Source organism: Carettochelys insculpta, chromosome 14 (genome assembly GCF_033958435.1).
Source record: "Carettochelys insculpta isolate YL-2023 chromosome 14, ASM3395843v1, whole genome shotgun sequence".
Lineage (NCBI taxonomy): Eukaryota > Metazoa > Chordata > Testudines > Carettochelyidae > Carettochelys > Carettochelys insculpta.
The window spans coordinates 983508-1006808 of record NC_134150.1 but is presented as its reverse complement, the minus strand read 5'-3'; the positions used below and the strand labels follow the sequence as shown (position 1 = coordinate 1006808).

Sequence of the window (23301 nt, the reverse complement as noted above, 5' to 3'; positions counted from 1 at the left end):
ACTTGGACCAACAGCTAAAAATGCCTGCTACTGGCTGTGCGAGGCAAGGTTTTAAACAGGAGAGGCCCCGACCACACCCTGCCCTCTCTGCAGCTTGGAAAACGAGCTCCACTTAGCAACACTGTCCTTCAGAAAGAAAAAAAGACAATCGAGTAATTTAAGAGACTCTGACAAAGGAGGGCAGAGCTGATAACAGGGCGAGAGAGTGCCAGCCCCGCTGTGATTAAGGAGCTGGGCTCTCGGCAAACAAAGCAGGGAAGGAGAGAAACCAGACCAGTCAGACTAGCAAAAGGCAGGTGGGGGCTATTGTAACAGCCTGTAACTCCAAGAGGAGCCAGCTGGCTGGTAGGGGGCACTGGAGTCCCATTACCACATCTGTTGCTGGCTCCGGGGGAGGGAAGGGACCAGCCCACAGCAGGAGCACTTTCTGCATGCAGGGACCACAGCCAGCTGCAGGCCACAGGTTGCCACGCACACACTCTTAATCTTTAAGCCTTTTTGATAGATCGAGCTGCAGGAACCCCTCCCCCATGGGCAGCAGCCCTATCTGGCTGATTGCTGTTGTGTAAGACCTGACCCCGCCACCCAGAGCTCATTCCCAGCTTGCAGGACTCTTCCTCCGGAAGGTTTCCACTGTGAGGGGGTGAGAGTGACAGATTAACAGCCTGAGGGGAGGGAGATGAAGCTCAGGCTTAGGCCTGTGCTACCCACATACAGAGGTATGAAAAAGCCACACCCTGAAGCAGCTGAGTTAAACCGACCTAATCTCCTGTGTAGACACCACCAGGCATCCTTCCACTCACCTAGCTACTGCCTCTGGGCAGGTGAATGACTACAGGGGAAGGCCTCCATTGGCTCAGTAGCACCTATGCTGAATCATTGACCCCTAGAGGTCATCAAGTGGTCTCACAGCAGGACCAAGCACCACCCAGGCCATCCCTGACAGGTGTTTGTTAAACCAGCTCTTAAATGATCGCCTTGTAACAGCCTCTCCGGGCCATTTATTCCCGAGCTTAACCCCCGACAGTGGGGAGGTTTTGCTCAACGTCCAACCTTAACCTCCCTTGCTGCAGTTTAAGCCCATTGCTCCTTGTCCTCTCACCAGAGCGCTGCAGCTGCACTGCTCCAAGTGTGGACAACTCTTCCATAGCTGCAAGGCCTGGCGGGGAGTCAGCCCTCTGCAGATGGTGCGCCTGGGCCCAGCACAGGTCAGCAAAGCTCCCTCTGGCATAACTGTGTGAGCAGCGATCAGAGCACTTCACACACCACAGCCCAGCCTCACCCCATTGCACTTGTGGCTGTGACCACGCAGGTCAGAGCCAGGGGATCAGCAAGTCGGCAGCAGAGCCAGGAAGAGAACCCAGGGGCTGGACCCCGCTTCCTGCAGTGCCGCCACCAGCTCCCCGGGCCTCCCAAAGCCTCAGGGCCCCTCTCCGCAGAGCCCTTCCACCCCTGGGCTGAGCAGGGAGGCAGCGCAGCTATGCAGTTTTCTCCAAAAGTCGTTTATTGAACATTTCTTAATGTTATTCAAAAACGAAAGATTCAAATCTGAGATAAAAAGAAAACAGGTGTAAAATCTGAACAGAGGAAAGGCCTGATCCGCGGGCCTGCTCCGGGCTGCCGGACACAGCCCGCCGGAGCTCACAGCCACACACTCCCCCATCCACCATCTCTGCAGGAGACGCACACGCACTGGCCCCGGCTGGGGAACTAGCCAGCGCAGCTGTGGGAACCAAGGGGCTAACAGAAACCAGTCCTGCCTCCAGCAGATCTCTTTCCACCCACCCCACAGTGCTGGGTGGCTGGGAAGGATGTGGTGGCTTTAGCCTGGGCAGTAGGGAGCGTATGCCCAGCTCACAGCCCAGCCCCCTCCCCTCCTGGAAGCAAATGCCCACGTCAAAGAGCGCGATGGCTGCGTGAGCAGGGGCGACGATTCTGGGACGGGGGCCGCGAGAGGCTGTCTAAGAAAAGCCAAGTGCGCACGGAGTGGTTATTCGGGGCTAGACACAGCTGGCGTTGGCCTTTGTGATGGGCAGGACTCCCGCAGAGACGCCACAAGCTCGTCTGCCGACGGACTTCCCTGGCAGGAGCTCTGAACACAAGCCACACGCGGTTAGTGAAGAGCAGCTCTGTGGGAGCCGTTAGGCCAGGCTGGGGGAGACCAGGCCCTGCAGCATGATCATGAGGCGGCGGGCCGGCTTGCTCAGGGCGTTCTGAGGCTCCGCCTGCACAAACTGGAAGAGCTTCTGCCGCACCTGGTTCATGACGGAGCCCATGTGGTCACGGGTGATGGGGTCACTGTGGTCCAGGTGCATCACTGCCTCCTCCAGATAACTGAGGGGAGAAAGGAAAGCCCAGAGTTACAGCCCCACTTCGCGCAGCCACAGCCAGGCAACCCGTGGGGACCCCATGGCCAAGGGTCCCCCTAATTTTTTTCCATCCAGGTGGGGAATAAATTTTGTTATGTGCACCAAGGCAATGGGATGTGCACCACTGGCTGTAGGCGCTCTGCTAATCAGCTGGGCAGCCCCTGAATCTCTCCTGGGGCGGGGGGGGCGCTCAAGCACCCAGCTTTTCAGGAAACACTGCCCACATCCCAGTTGCCCTGCCCTGGTGCCGGACTCCCTGCGTAGAGGCAAATCAGGAGAGAAGGCTGCATTGTAAACACACACGGCGTCTGGCAGACAATCCCAGCACGCCGCCGGCAGCATGGCTGCTCAGACTCCAAGGCTGGGACTCCCTCAGGGTCCAGGGCCACTCTACGAGGCACACATGGTTTCTCCCATGGCGTTTTTCCCTGCTTGAAGCAGAACACGAGATTTATTTGTCTCTGGCACAAGACGGGACCTGCCTGGCTCTTAAGCACCCAGCAGGGAGTGAAGGGTGGAGGCAGACAGTCCTGCTGCCCTTTTCAGGCTCAATCCTCAAATCTAGGCCCCGGGCAGGAAACTTCCGTGACCCGGACTGCAGCGTAACGCACCCTGCCCGGCCAGCTCCGGACTGCTGAGGGAACTGCAGCCTGACCGGCCCCGTCCAGTCCCCCTCGCACAGCCCCAGGGAGCTTGCCCGTCCCTGCACTTCTGTTGCCCTTCTCAAGCCCTTTTATTCCAGGGGCTGTGCGCTCATGGAATCAGCCCCTTTCTGCTCCAGGATCTCTGCTGTCCTAGGCGAGACCAGCATCTCGTGCCAGTGCGGAAACCAGCAGGCTGGGTGGCCGAGGAGCAGGCAGCCACCCCTGGGAGAGCTGCTGTCTCAGGCTAAGCGGGATGTTGGCTCTGAAAGTGTCCGTTTTCCAGGCCAGCGGTAACTCCACGGCGGAGTTCCGGAGTAAGAACACCCACAGCCCCAACCTGCTCTCCCCACACGGCCCTGACGACAGCCACGACACACCCGGTAATTAATGAGCGGGGCAGCGTTCACCGCCACGTCAGCCCACACGAAGTGCACTGGCTGCCCTGCTTGTTAGCGGACTCAGTTCGACAGACACCTGCACGATTTCAGGTCTCTGAACCTGCGGGCTGTTGCGCCGAAGAGCCCCAGGAGCCTGATGAACCGTAGCCAAGCCCCCTGCGCAGGGGCGATCAGAGTGGTGCAGGGGCCTCCGGGGGTGCATGCTCTGAGCCTCTCCCCAGCGGCAAATGGCCTAACTCAGTGCGTCCTACGGTGGGGATGAGGCCAAAGCAAACCTGAGCCATTGTTTTGCGCTGGCTCTGCAGCTGGAGACTCTCACTGAACGGGCCACAGGGATGCGCTGAGAATCCAGCAACACGCCTGAGGAGGCCGAGTGTCACCTGGCAGCTGCCTACGACTGATCTGGGTCCCCGTGGCAGGGGCAGGGGCAGGCGGCGCTCCGCAAGGACACTCACTTCAGTTTCAGTTCTGTGCGGGTGCCCAGGTCCGAGGAGAGCTGCTGAATGAGCGACAGGAGGACGGGCTGGGAGAGCGGGCAGGGGTGCTGGCCAAACACCTGCTGAGGATCCACCGTCTCACAGACATACAGCACCAGGTTCAGATCAGCTGCCGTGAGCGCCTGCGTGAAGGCAAGTCTTTGGAACGGCGAGGGGCCAGGCCCTCACCCCCCAAGCACACAGCAGCTGAAGGGAGCCTGGGGTCTTGCCCCCTTCCGAGGGCGGCCGTCCACGCATGAGCCCCAGGACAGGAGCAGCGCGTTCACTGCCGGCCTCAGCAAAGCAGTGCAGGGAGCTGGCTGGGGACCCGCTTGCTCCGTTCAGGCATTTGGCCCTTCGCTCCCTGGACCACCATGCGCCCGGCCTGGGTTCATTCAGAGCTCTGGATGGCGAGGCCAGACCAGATGGTGCTGAAAGCCCAGGAGGGACCAGGAGCGGGATCGGGGCGCCACCGAGCGGGTGCAAAACGAACGTCCTTTCTGCGCCCCCTGCTGGCTCAGCGGTGGAGAAACTGACCTGCACAGCCAGCCATCGGTCTGCGGCAGTCAGCACGCCTGTTACTTCAACCAGCACTACGAGGGCCTGTCCCTTTCCCCCTCCCCTTCCCCTCCCCTCCCCACCCAGCCTCTGTGCTGCCGCAACAGGAAGCGCCAGCTCCGCACGGCTGCGGTGACCAGAGCTGCCGATGTCCCACCCCAGGGGAACCGGAGCAAAGCCCAGCTGTGAGGGGCTGCGGCAGACCTGCTGGCAGCTGTGGGGCTGCGTTGCAGGGGGACAGGGTCTACCCGGCGCCCTGGGTACCTGCTGGAAAGCCTGGTTGAGGCGGCCCTGCTGCAGCAGCTGGAGGACGTGAGCCTGCTGCGCTTGGAAGTCCAGGTGAGCAGCAGGGATGGGCGTGCCTGCTGCGGAGCGCATGGCCTGCACGATGCTGGAGGTGACGGCCGCTTGCTGCTCCTTCATGGCCAGGCTCACCTCGCCCTTGATGACCCGCTGCACCTGGGCCAGAATAGAGTCCTGCATGCTGGGAAGAGAGGGAGCCATGAGGACCGGACTGGGCTGCTCTCAGTTGCACGGGTAACACCGGTGTTTCACTGCTGTGCTCTCGTGAGCCCATCTGCGCCCAGCCCGAGCCCCACCCAGGCAGCCTGAGGCTGGGGAGCTGCACAAGGAGGCGCTGAATCTCTACTTACACCCTGGCCTCTGCAGACCCAGTGGAGAGGCGCTGCCTGGCAGGACGGGAGCCCCAGCTCAGACGGCGCAGAAGGGACCGAACTCTGGCCAGCTGCAGCCCCACTTACTTGCCCACGATGACGTGCAGCTGGTGCTGCACTTCGGTGTGCACGCTGGAGGCGATGGTGGAGGCCAGCTGGTCCGTGGTGCTCTGGAAGGTGCTGACCAGCTGCCGGAGCTGGCCCAGAAGGGAATCTCGGGCCTCCTGGTCTCGCGCCTTCTTGTTCTTCATGTGCACCTCCAGCTGCTGGACATCTGCAAAGGCCAGGCAGTCCCTCAGACCGGGGCAGCGCGTACGCACAGGGCAGGCTTCCTAGGCTAGCCCAGGAGAGGCAGGCAGAGATCAAAGACTCAGACTCAGACCATGGTCTGATCACAGGCAAAGGGGGGACAAGCCCTGCGGAGGAGCAGCCGCCTTTGAGAGCCCTGCCAGCCTGGGGAACAGGGCAAGGGGCAGAGCAGCACATTGCCCGACACTGCTCTGGGGCGCGGTACAGCCAGCCTTGGGCAGCACTGCCGTCCCCTCAGGCACCCTGGGTCAGCCCCACAGCTGAGCAAGAGAAACTGCTGTTACAGTGGAGCTCCACAGCCAGCAGCAGAGCCATGGCCAGAGCACAGGACTGTAGCCAGGTGCCTCCAAGATCTAAGCGAGCTGCTAATATCCCCTTCCGCAGAGGCAGGATTACGCCTCCCTTCCCCAGGCAGAGGCCGCGAGGAGCAGGAACTCTGCCTGGAACAGGCCCCAGTGCCGTAACCCGCCGCAGCGCGGGCGTGCAGGGGAACGTGCAGTCGGGACTCACACTCCTGTGTCCCCTGCTTGAAGGTGTCGTTGATTTGTTGGAACATGGACTGGCAGCTCTTCTCAAAGGCTGGCAACACGACGCTCTGGAAGGCCTCCCTGTATGCCACCTGGATGGGCCCCTGCAGGGCTTCCGCTGCCGCCCTCGCAATGGCATCCGTCAGGTTCTGGCAAGAGTTCAGCATTTGCCCTCTGCACCCCCAGGATGGAGACGCCTGGCCCGCCCCCAGCCAGGAGCAGTTCACCCCCGGCCATCAGCCCTGTGCCGCGAGAGCACCAAAGGGGGCTGTGCCAGCTGGATCTGATGGCTGGGGCACTGCACAGCCGGGTCCCCCGGGCTTCAGCGCCATGGGCGGCAAGACAGGGCTCCTCCCCGCTAACCCACCAGCTCCCGCGGAGGCAGGAAGCTGCAGAACGCTGGCAAGCAGGGCTGAAGGACCCATGATCCTCCACACCCAAAGCAGAACCAGGGCCCGGCAACGCCGACGCGGAAGTCGCAGTCTACCCGGAGAGCAACCAGGGTAGGGCTGTGACCAGCAGCTCTCGGTGTTCATCTGGTTCTGGGTGGCCACGAGCCAAGGATCATGGCAGGGTGTGAGCCTGGGAGGTGTGCAGGCGTCGGGGACAGCGCCTAAGCCATCCCCCTTGGTCAGCAGGCCGTGGCAGGGTCAGCCCTTAACACCGCTCAGACCGTGGCGCTGCCCCCACACCTCACAGTGCCGCCTGGGCTTCGCCTGCCCCTAGCCATCAGTGTGCAGGAGATGGGGAGTTTGGCAGACTCCCCGCAAAGGCAGCTGCGAATGTGAGTGAGCAGAGAGCAGCTCTGTGGGCCAGGCTCAGCTTCGGTGCATGGGCAGGAACCTGGGAGAGGTGGCTCCCGCCTGGGGAAAAAGGCTCCCAAACACTGCGGTGGACGGAGCAGCCTCGCCAGCCCACAACTGCCTGGGCTAGGTCCGAGCACCGCAGGAGCCAAGACAACGTGGAGCACCCCACACCCTCCCCTCTGGCTCTGTTGCCTGCACAGGCCGGGAGGCAGCAAGGGCCAAGCAAGCAGGTCACCAGGCACGTGCACACACCAATGCCAGCTGCAGGCTTGCAGTGCAGTGGGCAGGGTTTGCCCCCGTGGGCTGGCTGCACTCACCGGGGCTCTCCCTGACTCGCAGAGCCCAGGCCTGCTTTCAGCTCCCCAGAGAAGCAAAGGTGCTTTCAGGCACGGCTGCCAGCTGGGTGTTCAAACGCACCGTGCCCTCTTGGCAGGGAAACGGCTCCCTGCGCAACATGGCCACACCAACCAGTCCCTTGTAAGGGCCCCGGCAGCCGCAGTGCTGGCGAGAGCGCGACTCCAGCGGGTGCAGGACGTGCGAAGGACTAGGCAGAGCAAGCGTTAAGGATCAGGGAGCGGCAGGAACTGGACCAGGCCCCGCCCGCTCCTGACGGGAGACCTCATTGGCCTAGCCTAGCAGCTCAGCTCAGCCGAGGGGAGGTCGTGGCCAGCTGCCAGGGGCTCATCCCAAGAGGGAAGACAGGATGGCCAGGCAGTGGCAGCAGCTCTGGGCCTCACCTTGGATTTCACCAGCTTGGTGATGTTTTCCTTCAGCATCCCCTCGACAGCTGTGAGCTTGGTGGCCACAGTGCTGCTCAGCTGGCCTGTGAGCGGGTCCAGGCTCTTGGAAATGCCTGTGCGCAACACAAAGGAAAAGGGAACCTGGTGTCATGGGAACAGGATGGGCCAGGCCCACAGCACCAGCCACACCCGGTCTACGCGTCTAATGCCGGCTGATGCCATCAGTGCACTCGGGGGTGGCAAACGCTCCCTCAGGCAGCGCAGCTCTGGCAGCCAAGTGCCCATGCGCATCCCGGCTAGGTCAGTGGCCAAATGCTTCTGTAGCTTGGGCAGGTGACAGGACTTTCTCCCTCGCTTCACTCTGTCTGTATGACAGCAACCAGCGGGGAGACGGGGCCCAGGCCTCTCCCAGGGCGGCACGTCGGCCTGCGCTCGCTGCCCGGCGGGGAGACGGGGCCTAGGCCCCTCCCAGGGCGGCACGTCGGCCTGCGCTCGCTGCCCGGCGGGGAGACGGGGCCCAGGCCCCTCCCAGGGCGGCACGTCGGCCTGCGCTCGCTGCCCGGCGGGGAGACGGGGCCCAGGCCCCTCCCAGGGCGGCACGTCGGCCTGCGCTCGCTGCCCGGCGGGGAGACGGGGCCCAGGCCCCTCCCAGGGCGGCACGTCGGCCTGCGCTCGCTGCCCGGCGGGGAGACGGGGCCCAGGCCCCTCCCAGGGCGGCACGTCGGCCTGCGCTCGCTGCCCGGCGGGGAGACGGGGCCTAGGCCCCTCCCAGGGCGGCACGTCGGCCTGCGCTCGCTGCCTGGCGGGGAGACGGGCCCAGGCCCCTCCCAGAGGGACGTATCGGCCTGCGCTCGTGCAGGGGCGAGCCAGGAAGCTGCCCCTCCCATAGGAGCTCCCACAAGCCCATCACAACTCCCCATCTCCTCGGAGCTAAACCCGCCACATCCGCAGCCCTGCGCCACCGACTGCCTCAGCCCCCCAGGCCGTACACTGGGGCACCGTCTTCTTCAGCTCCTCGCGCACGGTCCTCTCCAGGCGGCTGCAGGCAGCAGTGGAGAGGGACTGCGAGAGCTGCTGGGACAGGTGCTCCTGGAGCTGCCCGTTACGCTGCTGTCCCTCGGTCAGGGCCCGATCCAGCCTCCGCTCTGCCAGCCACACGCTAAGGAGTAACAGGCACCCGAAAAGCCCCTCCAATCCTGGCTGGAGCCAGACGTGGCCTGCACGGCGCCGGCTTCCAGAGCAGCCGGGGCACAGCTGCGCTGGAGCTTGTAACCAGCTTGGAACTGCCAGCACACGGGCCACTGGCTGGCTCCAGGGCACGGAGAACCACTCTCCTCCGGCTCTCCGCTCGGGACCAAGAGCAGTAACCTGGCCAGGCACAGCACAGGCTGGACCTCAGCAAGCACCTGCCAAGCCACCTCACGCCGGCACCACTGCGACCCCAGGCCCTGCAGCCTCCCTCTGCCTTATCCCTGCAGCCTGAAGTCTCTCTGTCACTATCCTGGGGCCCACGATGCCTCCCCACTGCTACCCTGGGCCCCCACGCATCTCCTCCGGTGCCCTCCAACGCAGCCTCCAGCCCCAGGAGTAGGGCTGCTGAACGAGGACGCGCAGTGTGGGGTGGGGTGGGCAGACGGCTGCTGGGGCTCAGCACAGCCAGGGAGGCCGCAGACGGGTGCGCTGGCCGCCCGGAGGGGTTTGCCAGGAAGGATACGCTCTTGCTCTTGCTGAGAGCCGATGACTCGCTCCATGTGGCCCATGAGGGAGCTCTGCACAGCGTCCAGGTGGTCGGTGAGCCTCTGCATTAGTTCCATCTGGTTCTGCCTCAGCTCCGCGAGCTCCCTCTGTTGGCTTCGCAGCAGAGACATCAGCTCCTCTGGGCACTCGGCTGCCACCTGCATGCAGACAAGGCGACCAGCGACACGGCCACACCCGTGCTGAGATCCCAGGTCAGCGGAGAGGTCGGGGCCCCCTGCCAGCGAAGCCCAGGGCCAGCTCACCCCTCAAGCCCAGGACCAAAGCCCACCACAGCCCTGGCCTGACTCAGGGCCAGTCCCAGGGCACATGGAAGCCAGGCAGCAAACCTGCTCCCCTGGAATCGGCGTCCTTTCCCCTTGTGGGGCACGCGAATGAGACAGCACCACACACCTCGGCCCAGGTCCCGGCATGCAGCTCCCTGACAGAAGAGCCTGGCGGGCCTGGGAGCGAACCCTGCCCAGACCTTCCCAGGCTAACTCCAGAAGCTTTTGCTCGCCAAAAGGTCACGTCCACGTCCACGTCCACGCCAGAGCCCAGTCCCCTCTCGGAGCTGCCCACGACACCCCGAGGCGGCAGCTCTCTACCGCAAGGGGACAGCACAGCCCCGGGGTTTAACCAGCTGGCCACGGCACGCCCGCTGCAGCCGAGTGCCGCACTTCCTCAGGCTTGGGGGGAGAGACTCTGGCCAGCTCTGGCGCAGAGGAAGGGACGAGGCCGGGGCAGTTATTTGGAGACGTTCTCTGGTCTGTGCCATCCAGAGCAGAGGGCCTCGCTGGTCCCTTCTGGCCTCAGATGCTACGGCGGTGCTGTGCCCCGGCAGATGGAGCAGGCGTACGCTTAGAGGGAAGCCATCGGAAAGGCAAACCCCAGTGCTACCCACAGCAGACCCCCTCAATGAGCCGTCCCACACCTAAAAGGTGGCCCCAGTGCCCCCTGCTGGACACCGAGCTGCTGGCTCAGCGGGGCAGGCATGCCTTGCTGCCGTACTCCAAGGGATTTCTACTCATCCCCTGCAGGGGCCCAAGATGGAGCAGGTGGGACTGGTAAAAGGAGGGTGGCACACACACTAGTTAGGTGTGGGGAGCTGCAACGGTGGCCCCTGCGTTGACCTGGCTCAGCACCCATCAGACCAGCCACAGAACTGAGCAAGGCCCCAGGCTCTGCAGCGGAGGCTGAGAGAAGAGGGAGGAGCTCTCCTCTAAGGCACCAGCTGGCTGGCTAACAAGCACACAAGCGAGGTACCATCTTGTCCGGAGGGGAGCAGCCAAGGCTTCCTGCAACTAACCTGGTGGTCACTTGATCTTGGCAACTGGGTCACATCCCTGGAAAGGAAGAGAAGAGTTACCATAACCACGTGCACTACACCCAGAGTCTTCCACCGGCACCGGCGGACGCTGGCGTGGGCTCCTGACCCTCTTTAACGCCCCCTCACGTCCAACTGAGAGGCCCAGGAGAGTGCCAGGATCAGCCAAGAATGACAGCCTCTAGCGAGTAAGGCTCAAGGGACCTCCCCGCCCCTCTCAATGGGCTGGCTTGACATAGGGCACCTCCTGGAGTCAGTCCTTTGGCCTGAGGGTCAGTGGGCTGCCTGGCCTGCAGGATTGAGCCTGGAGGCAGAAGTCACTGCCCTGGTGCTGTCTGCCCAGGCGTTCAGAGGGCAGTCGTCTTTCGGATGGTTCAAAACACGCATTCCATCTCCTGTTCTGAGCCCCCCCAGGAGCGTGAGCACGCGGCGACAGGCTGCAGTGGGAGCGACCAAAGGCAAGGCGCGTTTGGTCTGGTAAGCAGGAGAGAGCAGCTGGACTCCGGCGGACCCAGGACTCTGCGTTGAGCAGACCTGGCGGGGGAGAGGCGTGTGTGGGCACCGCCGGCGGGATGGCCTGCAAGCTCTACCGCAGCGACTCAGTTGTCTGCACAGGACTGGGGCGTGGGAGACAAATCGTCATTTCTTGGCAGAGATGCCTTGTTCACTGGCTCCTCCCCCTGTGAGCAGCCTAAGGACCCAGCCTGCGCTCTGCAGGCCTGACCTATGCCTTGACAGCTCTGCACCGGCCCACGGAGCCCTGCGAGAGCCACTGGGGCAGCAAGCCAGTCTGTACGTAGCATGATGGACTGGGCGACCCGACGCTTCGGCCAGTCACGTTTCAGCCAGAGCACGTTCCTATCGTCAAGCTACCAATCCAGATGCAGCGGGCAGGTGACAGACAGACATCACCGCCCCAGCCCCTGCGGCAGTGCTGGGATTCCAGGTCAGAACTGCGCGGTGCTGAACAAACCCGGTGGAGCCTTCCCTGCAGCAAGGCAGATGGCTCTGCCATGGGGCAGCACAGGAGCACAAACAAGCCCCTCCCACCCCACCCTAACCCTGCCTCCCACAAGCTCTTCTGCAGCCCAGCTTCCAAGCAGCCCCTGGCAGCAGAAAGGCAGCATACCCGTCGTCTCTCTTGCCCTTCCGTTTGAGCTTGGGGGAAGCCCGGGGGGACACCTTGGCTTTCCAGTCCTTTGCAGGCAGCCTCTGCGCAGACGCTTTGGTACCGAACCCACCAGAGGTAGAAGCCAAACTTGCAACTTCGTCGTCATGGTCACTGCGAAGGGACACAGGGAGAGGTGGTCGCTGGATGCACTGGAGTCTGCCCCACAGGGCTTCTGCCACCTCACCCTGCAGGGTGGTCAATCCACAGGCCCAGCATGAAGTGCGCCGCCGTGATCCCAGGGCCCAGTCAAGCATTGTATGATGGGGCCTGTAGCCTCCGCATTCAGCTACACAGCAGAGCTCTCAGACTGCTCCCCAGCGTGGGATTTACCAGCACAGGTGGGGACAAAGCCCAGAGGCCCAAGCTGCTGCGACCCAGCGAGAACCCAAACGTGTAGACCCCAGGCCATAACCCAACTCCACACCATGGCCTGACCCTGCCAGGCCTGGGGCTGCAGCTCCCACTGAGGAAGGCGGAAAGTCTGCATGCAGACTCAGGCACTGGTGGTGAAGGGAGGGCCATGACTGGGCAGAGGCAAGGGCCAGGTCAGGGATACGAGGGTGGTGTGGGCTGGTACCTTTGCTCTGCGCTGGTATCCTGGCTGTCGTGCTGAAGCAGGTGGTATCTGTGCCTGTGACAGGCTGAGCTCTTGTGTTTCTCTTCACTGTCGTCCCGGGGGCTGGGGAAAAGGCGAACGCCATCATGAAAACCACTGCCCACAAGGGAGTGGGCCTGCCGGGATCTGAGCCCACCTGGCAGGGCAGGTGTCCCACAGCAGGGGCTCTAGCACACTGGGAGTCTGGGGGTGCACAGGCTCAGGAGTTATCACACCCCCTTCGGCAAGAGGGCAGGTCTGGCCACATCTGGCCAGTAGGAAGTGCCTGTGGAAGGCTGGACAGGATAGCCCAGCCCGGAGCCTGCACCTCAGTCCCCCAGCCCCAGGTCACAGCCCCCACTCAACCCTGCACCCCCTCCTGCACCCATAGCCCAGCCCGGAGCCTGCACCCCAGTCCTGACCCCAGTCACAGCCCCTCCTTCACCCCAACTCCCTCCCATGCCCTGAACTTCTGCCATTAATTCCACAGAAAGCGCAGCCCTTGACCAGCCACCACATTATTGGCGTGGCCCCATCAAAACCTTTTGCCCTCTGTGATAGAGTGGGGGGAGTGCATGTGAGAGACTCAGGCTGGATGTGTGTGTGACAGGCAGAGCAGCTCTCAGTGGCTACGGATGACCCCTGGGGCTGTAACCTAGGCTGGCAGGTAACACCTCTGACCTGAACAAAGAGGAGGGAAGAGCCGAGCTGGGTTTGAATCAGAAGGGGCAGTTAGAAGCTGGGGGAGAGGGAGCTGGAAGGCAGCCAGCCTGGCGAGGGGGAAGCTACACCCCAGAGGGGCACCCCTCAGGCTCCTCTCCCCAGGGCAGGTTGCAAGGACTGTCTCTGACTGCTGCACTGACTCTTCTGTAAGAAACTGGGCCTCTGTCGCCTAATAAACTTCCTGTTCTACCTGCTGCGTGAGAGTCACTCCTGCCTGGTGACAGGGTGCAGAGCTTGGGGACCCCTGAACCCCATCACACCCTCCCCGGCATGAAGTCAGGGCCCATGAGAGCCGGCCACCCGACAAGGTGTCCTAAGATCGCGCCTGGATCCCGGTGGCCAACACGCAGGAGAAGAGAGCAGCGTGGTGCCCCAGGTCCAATGGCTGCTCCCACTTCCTCCCTCTGTGGGGCAGAGCAGCACCCTGAGCTGCCAGGGCAGAGGGCTGGCCGGGTCTCCTATAACTCAGGCAACATCCACAGTCTCTCAAGGGGTGATGCTGGTGGAGGGCTGGCCACCTCCCCAAGGACAGAGGCTGCAGGGCAGACCTGGGGGTGTTCCAGCTCCCACCCGGAGGGCAGCCTGGGGAGAAGGCAGGCTTTTTGCACCCGTTCAGCCAGGCGTGGCAGAAGCCGGCCCACCCAGGCATTCTGGAGAAGGCCAGGCTGCTGGGGCAGGAAGAGTTTGGTTCCAATACATGCCTATGCCCACTGTTCTCAGGCCAGCTTGGGTAGCCGCACCCTTGGACCTGCTTTAGGACTACTCACTTGGCGGCTCTGGCTCTGTAGAGCAGCCTGGTCGCGAGTCCCGGCAGCAGACCCGAGTACTGAGTGCCCAACCGGTCCCCCTCACAGGGGGATTTGCCCTGCAGAGCCTATAATCTGGAAAGTCTCCAGCTGAGCTCGGGGATCCCCAGGTGAGCATGGGGGGCCAGCAGCTAGCGAGAGGGTGAAAGGGCCGAGCCCCTTTGCGCCGCAGCGGGAGGCAGGCAGACGCCCCCGCTGGCCAGGGGGTGCGGGAAAGAGCGGCGGAGCCTACCAAGTCAGGGTGCGGGGAGAGCAGCGCATGGGGCTCTGACCCACCAGCATCCCACCTGGGCGTGGCTGAGCTCAGGGCTTGGAGCAGAGCCGGGTACCTGTCTGCCATGCTGTTCCTTGTCTCCCTGGTGATGTCGGGGGCCGCCGGCCAGGGCTGGCTCACGCCGCCGTTGGAAGAGGCACTGTCCTGAGTCAAGGCCGTCTCCAGCAGCGAGGGTGTGCTCAGCCTGGCTGCCTCCCCCGCAGGGGCCACGTCCAGGGAGTGCTGGCTGTGCTCCGAGCCGTGCCGGTGCCGGGGGGACAGCAGGTGCAAAGCCGAGGCAGCCGAGGCCATGCTGTCCGCGTGGTGGCTGGGCTCCAGCCCCTCTGCAGGGAGCCCGGCTGGGGCCGGGGCTGTGGCGAAGCTGCGCTGCAGGGTCTCCGAGGCGATCTCGGGGATATCTTGGGACATGGCCGTGGAGGCCGAGGAAATGACGTCCGGGGAGCGCTCACGGGTCGGGGAGGCCTGGGCGACTGCAAGCGGCTCCACTTCCTGCAGCTCCAGAGCCAGGGGCGCGTTCGCCGGAGTGACCTGACCAACCAAAGGAAGTCAGTTTTACTGGCCTGCAGACGCCCGAGCCACACGAGGTACCTCAGGGACAATCGGCATCTCAATCCAGCCACGGGGTGGGCACCTCACCCTGGCCTTACCACTGTGCCCACCCACGAGGCAGGTAGATGGGAGAGGGCCCTGGACATCTGGGCCCGACTGCATTCTGATCCTTGACCTCTCTAGCCCCCCTTCCACCTGCCAGCACCGAGCCAGCAGGACATGTCTGTCCTCGCTGGGAGCAGCATTCGCTGACTGGAGTCGCACTGCACAGAGGCAGGGTTTGCACACACTTCCGCACACAACGCCGCCAGAGGTCCAGAGGACGGCCCAGGAGATTCATGTCCATCTGTGCCTCCGGGGCCGGGTCTAAGACTCCCCTCGCCGAAGAGGCAAGACGCGCTTATTGGAGACATCCGCTTACCACGCCTGTTTCCAGCTGAACATTTCAGACAGGGTGTCACAAATCCCCCACAGACCTCCAGAACGGAAAGCACTCAGAGGCACTAGTCGCCTTCAGTGTATTGCACCGGGCGGGGTCAGTTTCAGGGCATTGCCCACAGCAGCAGGGGCAGAAACGCTTTCAAAAGGGGAAATGCTTGTTGCAGCTCCAAGACGGAGGCAGCGACACATTCAGCCCAGCACAATCCCGGCTGAGCGCTTGGGGGCTGCCCAGCAGTCTCAGCTGCCATGCAGCTGCTTAGCGAGTGCCGCCAGCCAGCAGCACATGAGGGCAGCCCCCATTTGCCAAGCCACGTGTCACATCTTCCACTGAGAGGCAACCCATGCTCTGCTACTGACCGGGGCCCCGCGCACTGACACAGCAGTGCCTTCCAGCCCAGGACAGGAGCCAGACCCACTCACCACTCAGTGGGCCAGCACAGGCACCGTGGCGCATTCCGGCTGGCAGGGAGGGAGAGGCCCCATGTGCCGGCCGGGGAAGGTGGCTTGGGGTGCCTGGAGTCTTACCGGGATAGGAGCCTTTGGGGTCAGCTTGTCGGGGAGTCCGGAGATAAGGACTGAGTGGTTCCTAGGACTTGCCTGGAGGCTGCTAGTACTGCTGCTCAGTGCGAGGCTGGGGTCCAGCTGCATCTTTGGGCTCAGCGCCAGCTCTTCAGACGGCCTGTGCGAGAGGGGACAAGCTGGGCACCAGGCACCCCAGGGGTGTTGGGGGGGAGCCCCTAAAAGCTGCAGTGCAACAACTCCTGCTACCCTCAGCAGAGGCTGGAGCACCAGCCCATGCTTTACCCAGGCCCCCGAGCTTTGGGGCTCTTCCCACCAATGGGAGGCCTCTCCCTGCTGACCACCCTTCCGACGCCAGGGACCCGCCACACGAGCTTCCCAGGTGCTTGTGGGAGGGCTCAGAGAAGGAAGCGACCAAGCAGAGCAGCCTGGGCGCAGGGCACTGCCCCGAGCGACGTGCAGAGAAAAGAGAAGTAGGCATCTTGCTCAGCATTGCTGTAGAGCAACACCTGCCACTCAAGCTGCAGGTCTCCTCCCTCCTCCTCCACTGGCTCTGCTTACCTGGGCCCGGCCGGGTCACCAACAGACGTGCTGCTCATGACTGTGACAGAGGTCAGGGAACTGACACTGCTGCCTGGAAGGACGACAACCTAGTACAAACAGACCAGAGCTGTGAGGGGGGCTCTGCCGCTGGGCCCTGTCTCGGAGCAACTCGTGGCTTCCTCCTTGCTACCGCGCTGGCACCTGACCCTGAGAGACCCTGAGGGCTGCAGGCCCCTCCCCAAGGGAGCCCACGCCGGAAGCCGGGTCATCCGGGCCCAGCAGCCAAGAGCTCCTGGGGAGCTTCCCGAAGCCAGCTGCAAAGGTGAGGTGCTCTGAGCACTTCCCAGGCTTGCCTGGGCTCTTGGGAGCCACCACAGCCCAGCTGGGATTCTGCGAGCTGCTCCCCAGTGCCCCCGCAGAGCTGCGTACCTGCTGAAGAGAGGTGCTCGGGGTCATAAACGCATCTGGGGTCATCAGCTTGGGTTTGGCGTCGTTGGAAAGGCTGAGGAAGTCTGCTGGCACGGGCAGGTCTGCAATGCGCCGTAAGTCCGGCTGGGAACCGTGCACGGAGCCCTTCTCTGACCCCAGGCCCTCGGCGCCCAGCTCAGCCAGGTGGTCTGGGAACGCTTCGGAGAGACCCGCTGCAATTAACCCTGGGAAGGTTTCCGAATGGGCAGGCAGGGGGTTGTCCTGCCAAACATCTGCTACAGCACTGCCACCAGCCCAGGCACCGAGGACAGAACTGGGCGGCCCACGGCCCTGTCGGTCGGGGAAGGGACCTGCTCACCCCTTCCAGACCGCAGAGGAGCAGGCCAAGGAGGGCAGGCAACGGCCACGAGTGCGGCTCGAATGGCACATCAGTAGTACCGGTGGTACACGCCCACCTGGGTCCCAGTCAACGCTCCCTGTAAGCTGAGCGCTGCGGCGGCCATCCAGGAGATTCCGGGGCCGCCCAGCTGATCAGGGGAGCGCCCGCAGTCAGCATCATGTCTGCCTGTTGGCGGTGCACAGGCGCACATGCCTTAGTGCGCATAACAAAGTTTATTCTGCTCCTGGATGGAAAACTAGCGAGAGCGCTGGCCCCAGCCCTTAATCCTTCCTTCCCTCCAAGACCTGCCCCGCCTGAGCGCAGCTTCCCCAAAGGCGCTGCTCCAGAGCACACGAGCAACACCTCCCTTGCTCTGCACGCTGCTGGCAGGGATCCCGGGCACAGCCTTGCTCTGTAACCCCCAAGGCCCCCTACGTCCAGCTCAGGAGCATGGCTGCCCTAGGGCTAGATCCCAGGAGCCCACCGAACATCCACCTGGACCTCCAAGGGCGGCTGCAGCGCCCCCACTCCCGCTGCTTGCTGCCAGCAACATGGGAGACGCGGGGCACAGAAACTCAAAGCTCCAGATGGGTCCGGCCAGCCCCTCCCCCACCCACCAAAGGGCCTTACCGAAATCCTCATGGGAGCCATGGGGAGGGAGTGGGGCAGCCACGTCTGGACTGTGAAGAGGCTGGAATCGGATCTGCACATCCTGCAGGGCCCTGCAACGTTCCGAAATACTGGGTGAGCTCTTGCATCGGGCATGGAACCAGAACCCAGAGCCGATTCCCCTTCCTGCAGCTGGAAATCCCTGGCAAGGGCCTTCATGTTTCCCGCCTACGAAGGACCAAGTGGGATACCCCAGGCAGTACTGCCCCTGCCTCAGCTGAGCCCTCCCTGTGCTGGTCACACCTGAAAGCTGGCCAGACTGAAGACCTAGGCAGCCACAGGGCAGGTCTGCCTTGGCCCCCAAGCCAGCAGAAACGTGCAGCTGTTGACACACGGGGCAGAGGCTCAGTGCTCGAGTGTCCACAGGAAAAGAACTGGGAAGTACATTCAATGGCGCAAGGCAGAGACCCAGGGCCTGTCAAGTCAGAGGCAGTGTTCTCTGTAAGCTGACAGCTTGGGCAGCTGCCCCGCAAAGGGTCAGGGCTGGCCAGCAGACTGGCACAGCGCCTGTGGCTGCTGGCAGTATGCATTGCTGGGGTGGTGTGTGCCAGCAAGGGCCTTGGCGCACACAAGAAAGTTTATTCTGCGCATGGATGGGAAAAGCTAGGGGGACCCTGGGTCAGAGGTCTGCTCTGCCAAAGACGCACTGGGTGCCCTCTGTTGAAGGCAGGCTTCATGGGGCAGGCGTGTGCGGACAGCAAGGATCACGTCTCCCAGCTGGTGACCCGGCTGGCCAAGGGGATGGGGAAGGACAGCAGTGAGCCAAGCCAGACAGGAGGTCCCGAGTGTACTCACTTGGTGTGGACACAGAAGAGCTTGATCAGCACCCCTGCTGCTGACTCGACAGCCCCAGCCCCCTGCGCACCTTCTGGGATGCAGACAAAATACACAACCGTGAGCTGTGGCCTGGGGCACCGCACACATCCCCAGGCTCAGACCTCAGCCCAAGAGCGTCACATCCCCCCGACCTCCTGACTCTGCACAGCCCCCGTGCTCACACCACACAGCTGTGGGGGTGACCCTCAGCTCCCTGAGCGCGAAACAGCAGCACTGAGGGGGTCACCCAGTGATCCCTCACCTGGCACCCAAGCCACCAGCCCATCCTCCTGTCCCCAGGCCCGGCCCAGCCCACCCTAGGCGGAGAGGTATCGTCCAACAGGGCCAGCTCCTCAAGGGAGCCTCTCGCTGACATAGTGCGGCTGTGTCTTCCCAGGGCTCCGCAGCAGCCCCGACAACAGGAAATCCAGCACAAGGGCCGACTGCCCCGGCCGCTCACCCGTGCTCAGGCTGTCGCTGTCCTCTTCCGCCGGGAGGACCTCCGTGTGCCGCAGCCGGCAGCGGCTCACCACCTGGATGCCGAAGCTGAGGACCGGGTGGGTGAGGAGGAACTCCGAGATGGAGCTGAAGTAAGCTCTGCCCTCCTCCTGGTTCTGCATCAGCTCCATCACGTACAGGACCTGGAGGCAGGGACCCGACTGACACACCCTGCAGCAGCCCGACTTGGTGTGACAGCAGCAGCAGGCTGTTCAGAGTGTGACACAACGACCCCTCCCACCAGGCTTCCCTTGCACCTGGTGGAGCCCAGGCACCCCATCTCGGAACGGCTCACTACTCTGACCGAGCCGGTCAGAGCCACGTGCACTGGGCTGTACGGTCCCCACACGCTGCCCCTCGGTGCTAGAGAACTGCCCGCTCTGCCGACCGAGCCGGGCAGAGCCACGTGCGCTGGGCTGTACGGTCCCCACGCGCTGCCCCTCGGTGCTAGAAAGCTGCCCGCTCCGCTAACCGAGTCCGGCAGAGCCACGTGCGCTGGGCTGTACGGTCCCCACACGCTGCCCCTCGGTGCTAGAAAGCTGCCCGCTCCGCTAACCGAGTCCGGCAGAGCCACGTGCGCTGGGCTGTACGGTCCCCACACGCTGCCCCTCGGTGCTAGAGAACTGCCCGCTCTGCCGACTGAGCCGGGCAGAGCCACTGTTCTCCACCCAGCAATGAAATGGCTCAGGCCAGCTTTGCCGCTTTTCAGCTGCAAGGGCAGCCAGCCCCGATGGCTGCGCAAGGGAGCTCTCTCCCTCCCCGCACCCAGGGCAGCTGAAGCTGCCAGCAGAGTGGGAGCCACCTACTTTTCTCTGCACGTCGCTCAGGATCAGGTACTCGGCGGAGAGGTCCAGGCAGGCTTTCAGACTCGGGGGGACACTCGTGGAACTGAAAATGTCGGGGGAGAAGCTGGGTTCCGCACCAGGAGAGGAGACAGAAAGCGAGAGTCCTTGGTTGACAAAAGTCGACCTGGAATGCTGTGCCACAGAGGCTCAGGCAAACGCAGCACTGTGCTGGTCAGGTGCTCTGCTGACCCCGGAGGCCGAAGCCACGAACCCCACGTGAACACCAGAAGGAAAGTAGCAGAACAAGATCAACCCTAGGGGCTCAAGGTGTTTACATCCTGGATGCCAGGCAGGTCAGAGGAGGGATGCTGGGATTGTATGCCCAGAGACCAGCTGGGCACAGCGCCCAGCTCCCGGAGTGCAGGGTGACCATTCAGCACTCCGCTGCCTTCTCCTCTGGGGTTCAGGGGAGGGACTCCGAAGCTGGCTCTGGTGTCTGCATCTGTGGGAGCTGCTCACAGAGGACTCCCAGCAGACAGAACGCTTGGCGGGGCCTGGCGCACACAGGGCCAGGCAGATGCTCTCAGCGGTGGCCAGCTGCCCAGACCCGTCCCCGGCAGCCCCAGCAACACAAAGCAGACAGTGCGACGGGAAGAAACGCTAGAGGTGCTGCTGCACGTGAAGTGAGCAGTCACTCCTTACACTGGTCGGCGCCAGTGTCACGCTACAGGCCTGAGCAAAGAGCAGAGCAAAGCCCAGCAGGCTCAAACCCCACCAGCCAGTCGGTCAGTTCACCAGCACACTGCCAGGAGGAGAGGCTGCCATTTCCCTGCAGGAACTACGCTCCCAGCAGGACGAGGACAGCCTCTTCCCTTGCAGAGGAACCCCAGTGCCAGGACCCCAACAGGGATTTGGCTCGGCCCTGGGCAGCCCTCTGAGGCTCAGCTGGCAGGCCCTGCACGTCACCTACCGGACAGTCTGCAGGCAGGTCCATGAAACAGTGCACCACATCTTCAGCTCTCGGTTCTGATCCGCTCCCGTAATGAGAAATCTCCAGAATGGGACCCTGCGGGCCCAGCAGACGGGAAGGAATGTTGTGAGCCCCCACCCGACAGCAGCTCCTGCAGGAATACTGCTCCAAAGCTGTCTGTGGCTAAGCACGGCCAGGCACATCCCACGCTCTCAGGGCACTTTCTGCATCACAGGCAGCTTAGAAGCAGGTCCCCTCCTCCCCACCTCGCTCAACTGCAGGGGAAGGAGGATTTCGGAGCCTCGGGGTCTGGTTCAGCCCATGGGCTCTGCCTGGCAAGTCAAACTGGTTGAGTGCGCTACAGGGAAGTGCTCCGTGTGGGCATTGCCCCGGCACTCCAATTGGCTGAATTCCAGCCAATGGGAGAGGTGGGGGCGGTGCTGGCTGCTGCCTCCCCGGCAGCACGCAGAGCCCCACAGAACACCGTGCGCTCCCCACCAGCTGCGTCAGGTGTGCCCCCAGGCTGCCATCCTCTGCCCCTCCCTTCCGGGCCCCGCACACCCAAACCTCTCCTGCACCATTCCTCTCCCCCAGGCCCCCTACCACACCCTCGCCCCGACTTAAGAGCCTTCATACTCTGCCCCGGCACCCTCTTCCAGACCTTCCCACCTGCAGCCCGCTTCTGCACACGCCCCACATCCCTGCCCAGACCCCCCATCCACTCCCCAGCAGCCTCCTCCCATTCACCACACCACACATTTATGACCCCACCCTGGGCCTACGGGGCCACACAGAATCAACTACCCTCAGCTGGGGGCACAGCTGTGAACGAGGCCCCCCTCACTCCCCAACTGATTTTTCTGGGGGTCAGTTGCCTCCAACCCCAAAGAAATTCCCTACCCCAGCATACAGGGTACTGTTGGCTTCCTTCTGCAGCAGCCGAGCACTGCGTGTTAAGGGAACATAGCTACCAGGCTCTTGTCTTGAAGCCCCAGAGTGGAGGGCATGCTACCCCCTAGGGCTCCAAGGCCAGGACCAGGACTTACTCTGGGTCCTGCTTTTTGTGGTTATCACAGAAGAGCAGGCAGGAGAGTGGCCTGCCGTCATGGGGCTTCCACTCATGCAGGCACCTAGGGGAGAATCAGAGAGACAAGGTGACAAGTCCACCCAAACTAGGAGAAACAGAAGGGCTCTGTGAATGTTCAGAGCCACCCCCACCCAGTCACTGCTTGCACTAAGCTCCACATCAGCTGGGATGAAGAATTACCTCCCAACGGCAGCGTGCCGGCTTGTATGGAACAAGCCCAGTGGGCAGTGGACAAGTGACTGTCTCCTCAGAACTACCGTAGCGATGGACGCCGGCATGGAGCGGTCAGGATGAGCGCGAGTGACGGAGATGTAACGCCCTGCTCGGATCTCTACAGCAATGGGCCGGAATGCCAAAGTTCACTCTGCCCAGGGCGTGCAGCTCCTGCTCTGTCTCCAGGGCCAGCAAGTGAACCTTTCCCAGCACTGACCCCATTCCCCCCTTCTCTGTTTTACAAGCATTCAGCACACTGCACACTACTCAGCAATCCAAAATGCTCCACGACACAAGAGTGCTTTGTAGACCTGAGCCCTACTGGGCCTCCTCGTGGTCCGAGAAGGAACCAGACAAGGCAACCCCAAGAGCTGAACTTCTGGCTCCAGCTCCAGCTGTCCTCTCTTCCATGACCCCTTCCTCCTTTTCTGCTTATTAAATTACCTGGGCTCATCTTGCCCTTCTATGTAGATCTGCCAGAATTTGACATAGCCGTCATGGCTTGCTGTGGCCAAGACCGTCCCATCCGGAGAGAGCGCTCCTTCGCTCAGGCACTAACCAGGGAACACGAATGCAAACCAGTCAGTCCACGGAGCCTCACGAAAAGAGGATTTCACTTGAGGGAAAGTGAGACCACTCAGGGGCTAAAGACGAGGCTGGGAGTGAAAGCACTGAGTGGTTTATCGCCCACTAAAGAACTGACAACACGTTTCCACCCTAGTGCACTGTCCCCTCTTCCAAGCAGCGAGTTACATGGGCTGGGTTGCGCTGGGAGGTTAGAGGTCCCCACCTGATGTCACTCCTTCCTTAAGGGGCCCATGTGAACAGCACATTTGTTTTCTCTCTCTGAGGCATCTGAGACCTCAGTTTTCTAGGCGGACCATCTACACACAGAAGCAGGATCTTGTCCCTATAGAAAACAGGCATCATACTGTCTGGATCGGCCGTGACCGGAAGAGTGGGAGGGAAGTGTTACAGGCCTGATGGACTGGGCAAACTGATAGGGAACCTAGATTCCCAAGGGGTCCGCATACCGTGGGCAGCATGATCACCCACGAGCCACATTTCTCCAGGGGTGGCTTCTGGCTGGTTGGCTTCAAAGAATGCTTGGGTGTAACTAGCGTTAGGATTGCACTGAGATGCAGGCTCACCTGTCACACTCAGGTTTTCAGAGCTGCCCCCAAGCCCATAAACAGCCAGCTGGACAATCAGCTTCTCCTGAAAACAGCTGAGCCGCTGAATGCAGTAATGCTTGACAACTCAGCAGCTGAT

The 23301-nt window shown here is 62.7% G+C and overlaps 1 protein-coding gene across 2 annotated transcripts in view; it reads right to left on the bottom strand.

Moving 5' to 3' along the window:
* Positions 1–1486: 1486 nt before the first annotated feature.
* Positions 1487–23301, bottom strand: part of EDC4 (enhancer of mRNA decapping 4) — a 42673-nt gene continuing 20858 nt past the window's right edge. For both annotated transcript variants that reach the window (XM_075009255.1, XM_075009254.1), the window contains 22 exons: positions 22474–22583; positions 21776–21859; positions 20730–20825; positions 19781–19883; positions 18937–19117; positions 18456–18528; positions 17622–17713; positions 16613–16809; positions 16202–16290; positions 15647–15800; positions 14187–14659; positions 12311–12412; positions 11692–11844; positions 10545–10581; positions 9216–9396; positions 8491–8646; positions 7499–7614; positions 5939–6104; positions 5207–5393; positions 4710–4929; positions 3867–4030; positions 1487–2334 (listed from right to left, as the gene is read on the bottom strand). In XM_075009255.1, the coding sequence (XP_074865356.1) occupies positions 2142–2334; positions 3867–4030; positions 4710–4929; positions 5207–5393; positions 5939–6104; positions 7499–7614; positions 8491–8646; positions 9216–9396; positions 10545–10581; positions 11692–11844; positions 12311–12412; positions 14187–14659; positions 15647–15800; positions 16202–16290; positions 16613–16809; positions 17622–17713; positions 18456–18528; positions 18937–19117; positions 19781–19883; positions 20730–20825; positions 21776–21859; positions 22474–22583 (3327 nt within the window). In that variant the 3' untranslated portion in view covers positions 1487–2141. The remainder of the gene's footprint in view (positions 2335–3866; positions 4031–4709; positions 4930–5206; positions 5394–5938; positions 6105–7498; positions 7615–8490; positions 8647–9215; positions 9397–10544; positions 10582–11691; positions 11845–12310; positions 12413–14186; positions 14660–15646; positions 15801–16201; positions 16291–16612; positions 16810–17621; positions 17714–18455; positions 18529–18936; positions 19118–19780; positions 19884–20729; positions 20826–21775; positions 21860–22473; positions 22584–23301) is intronic.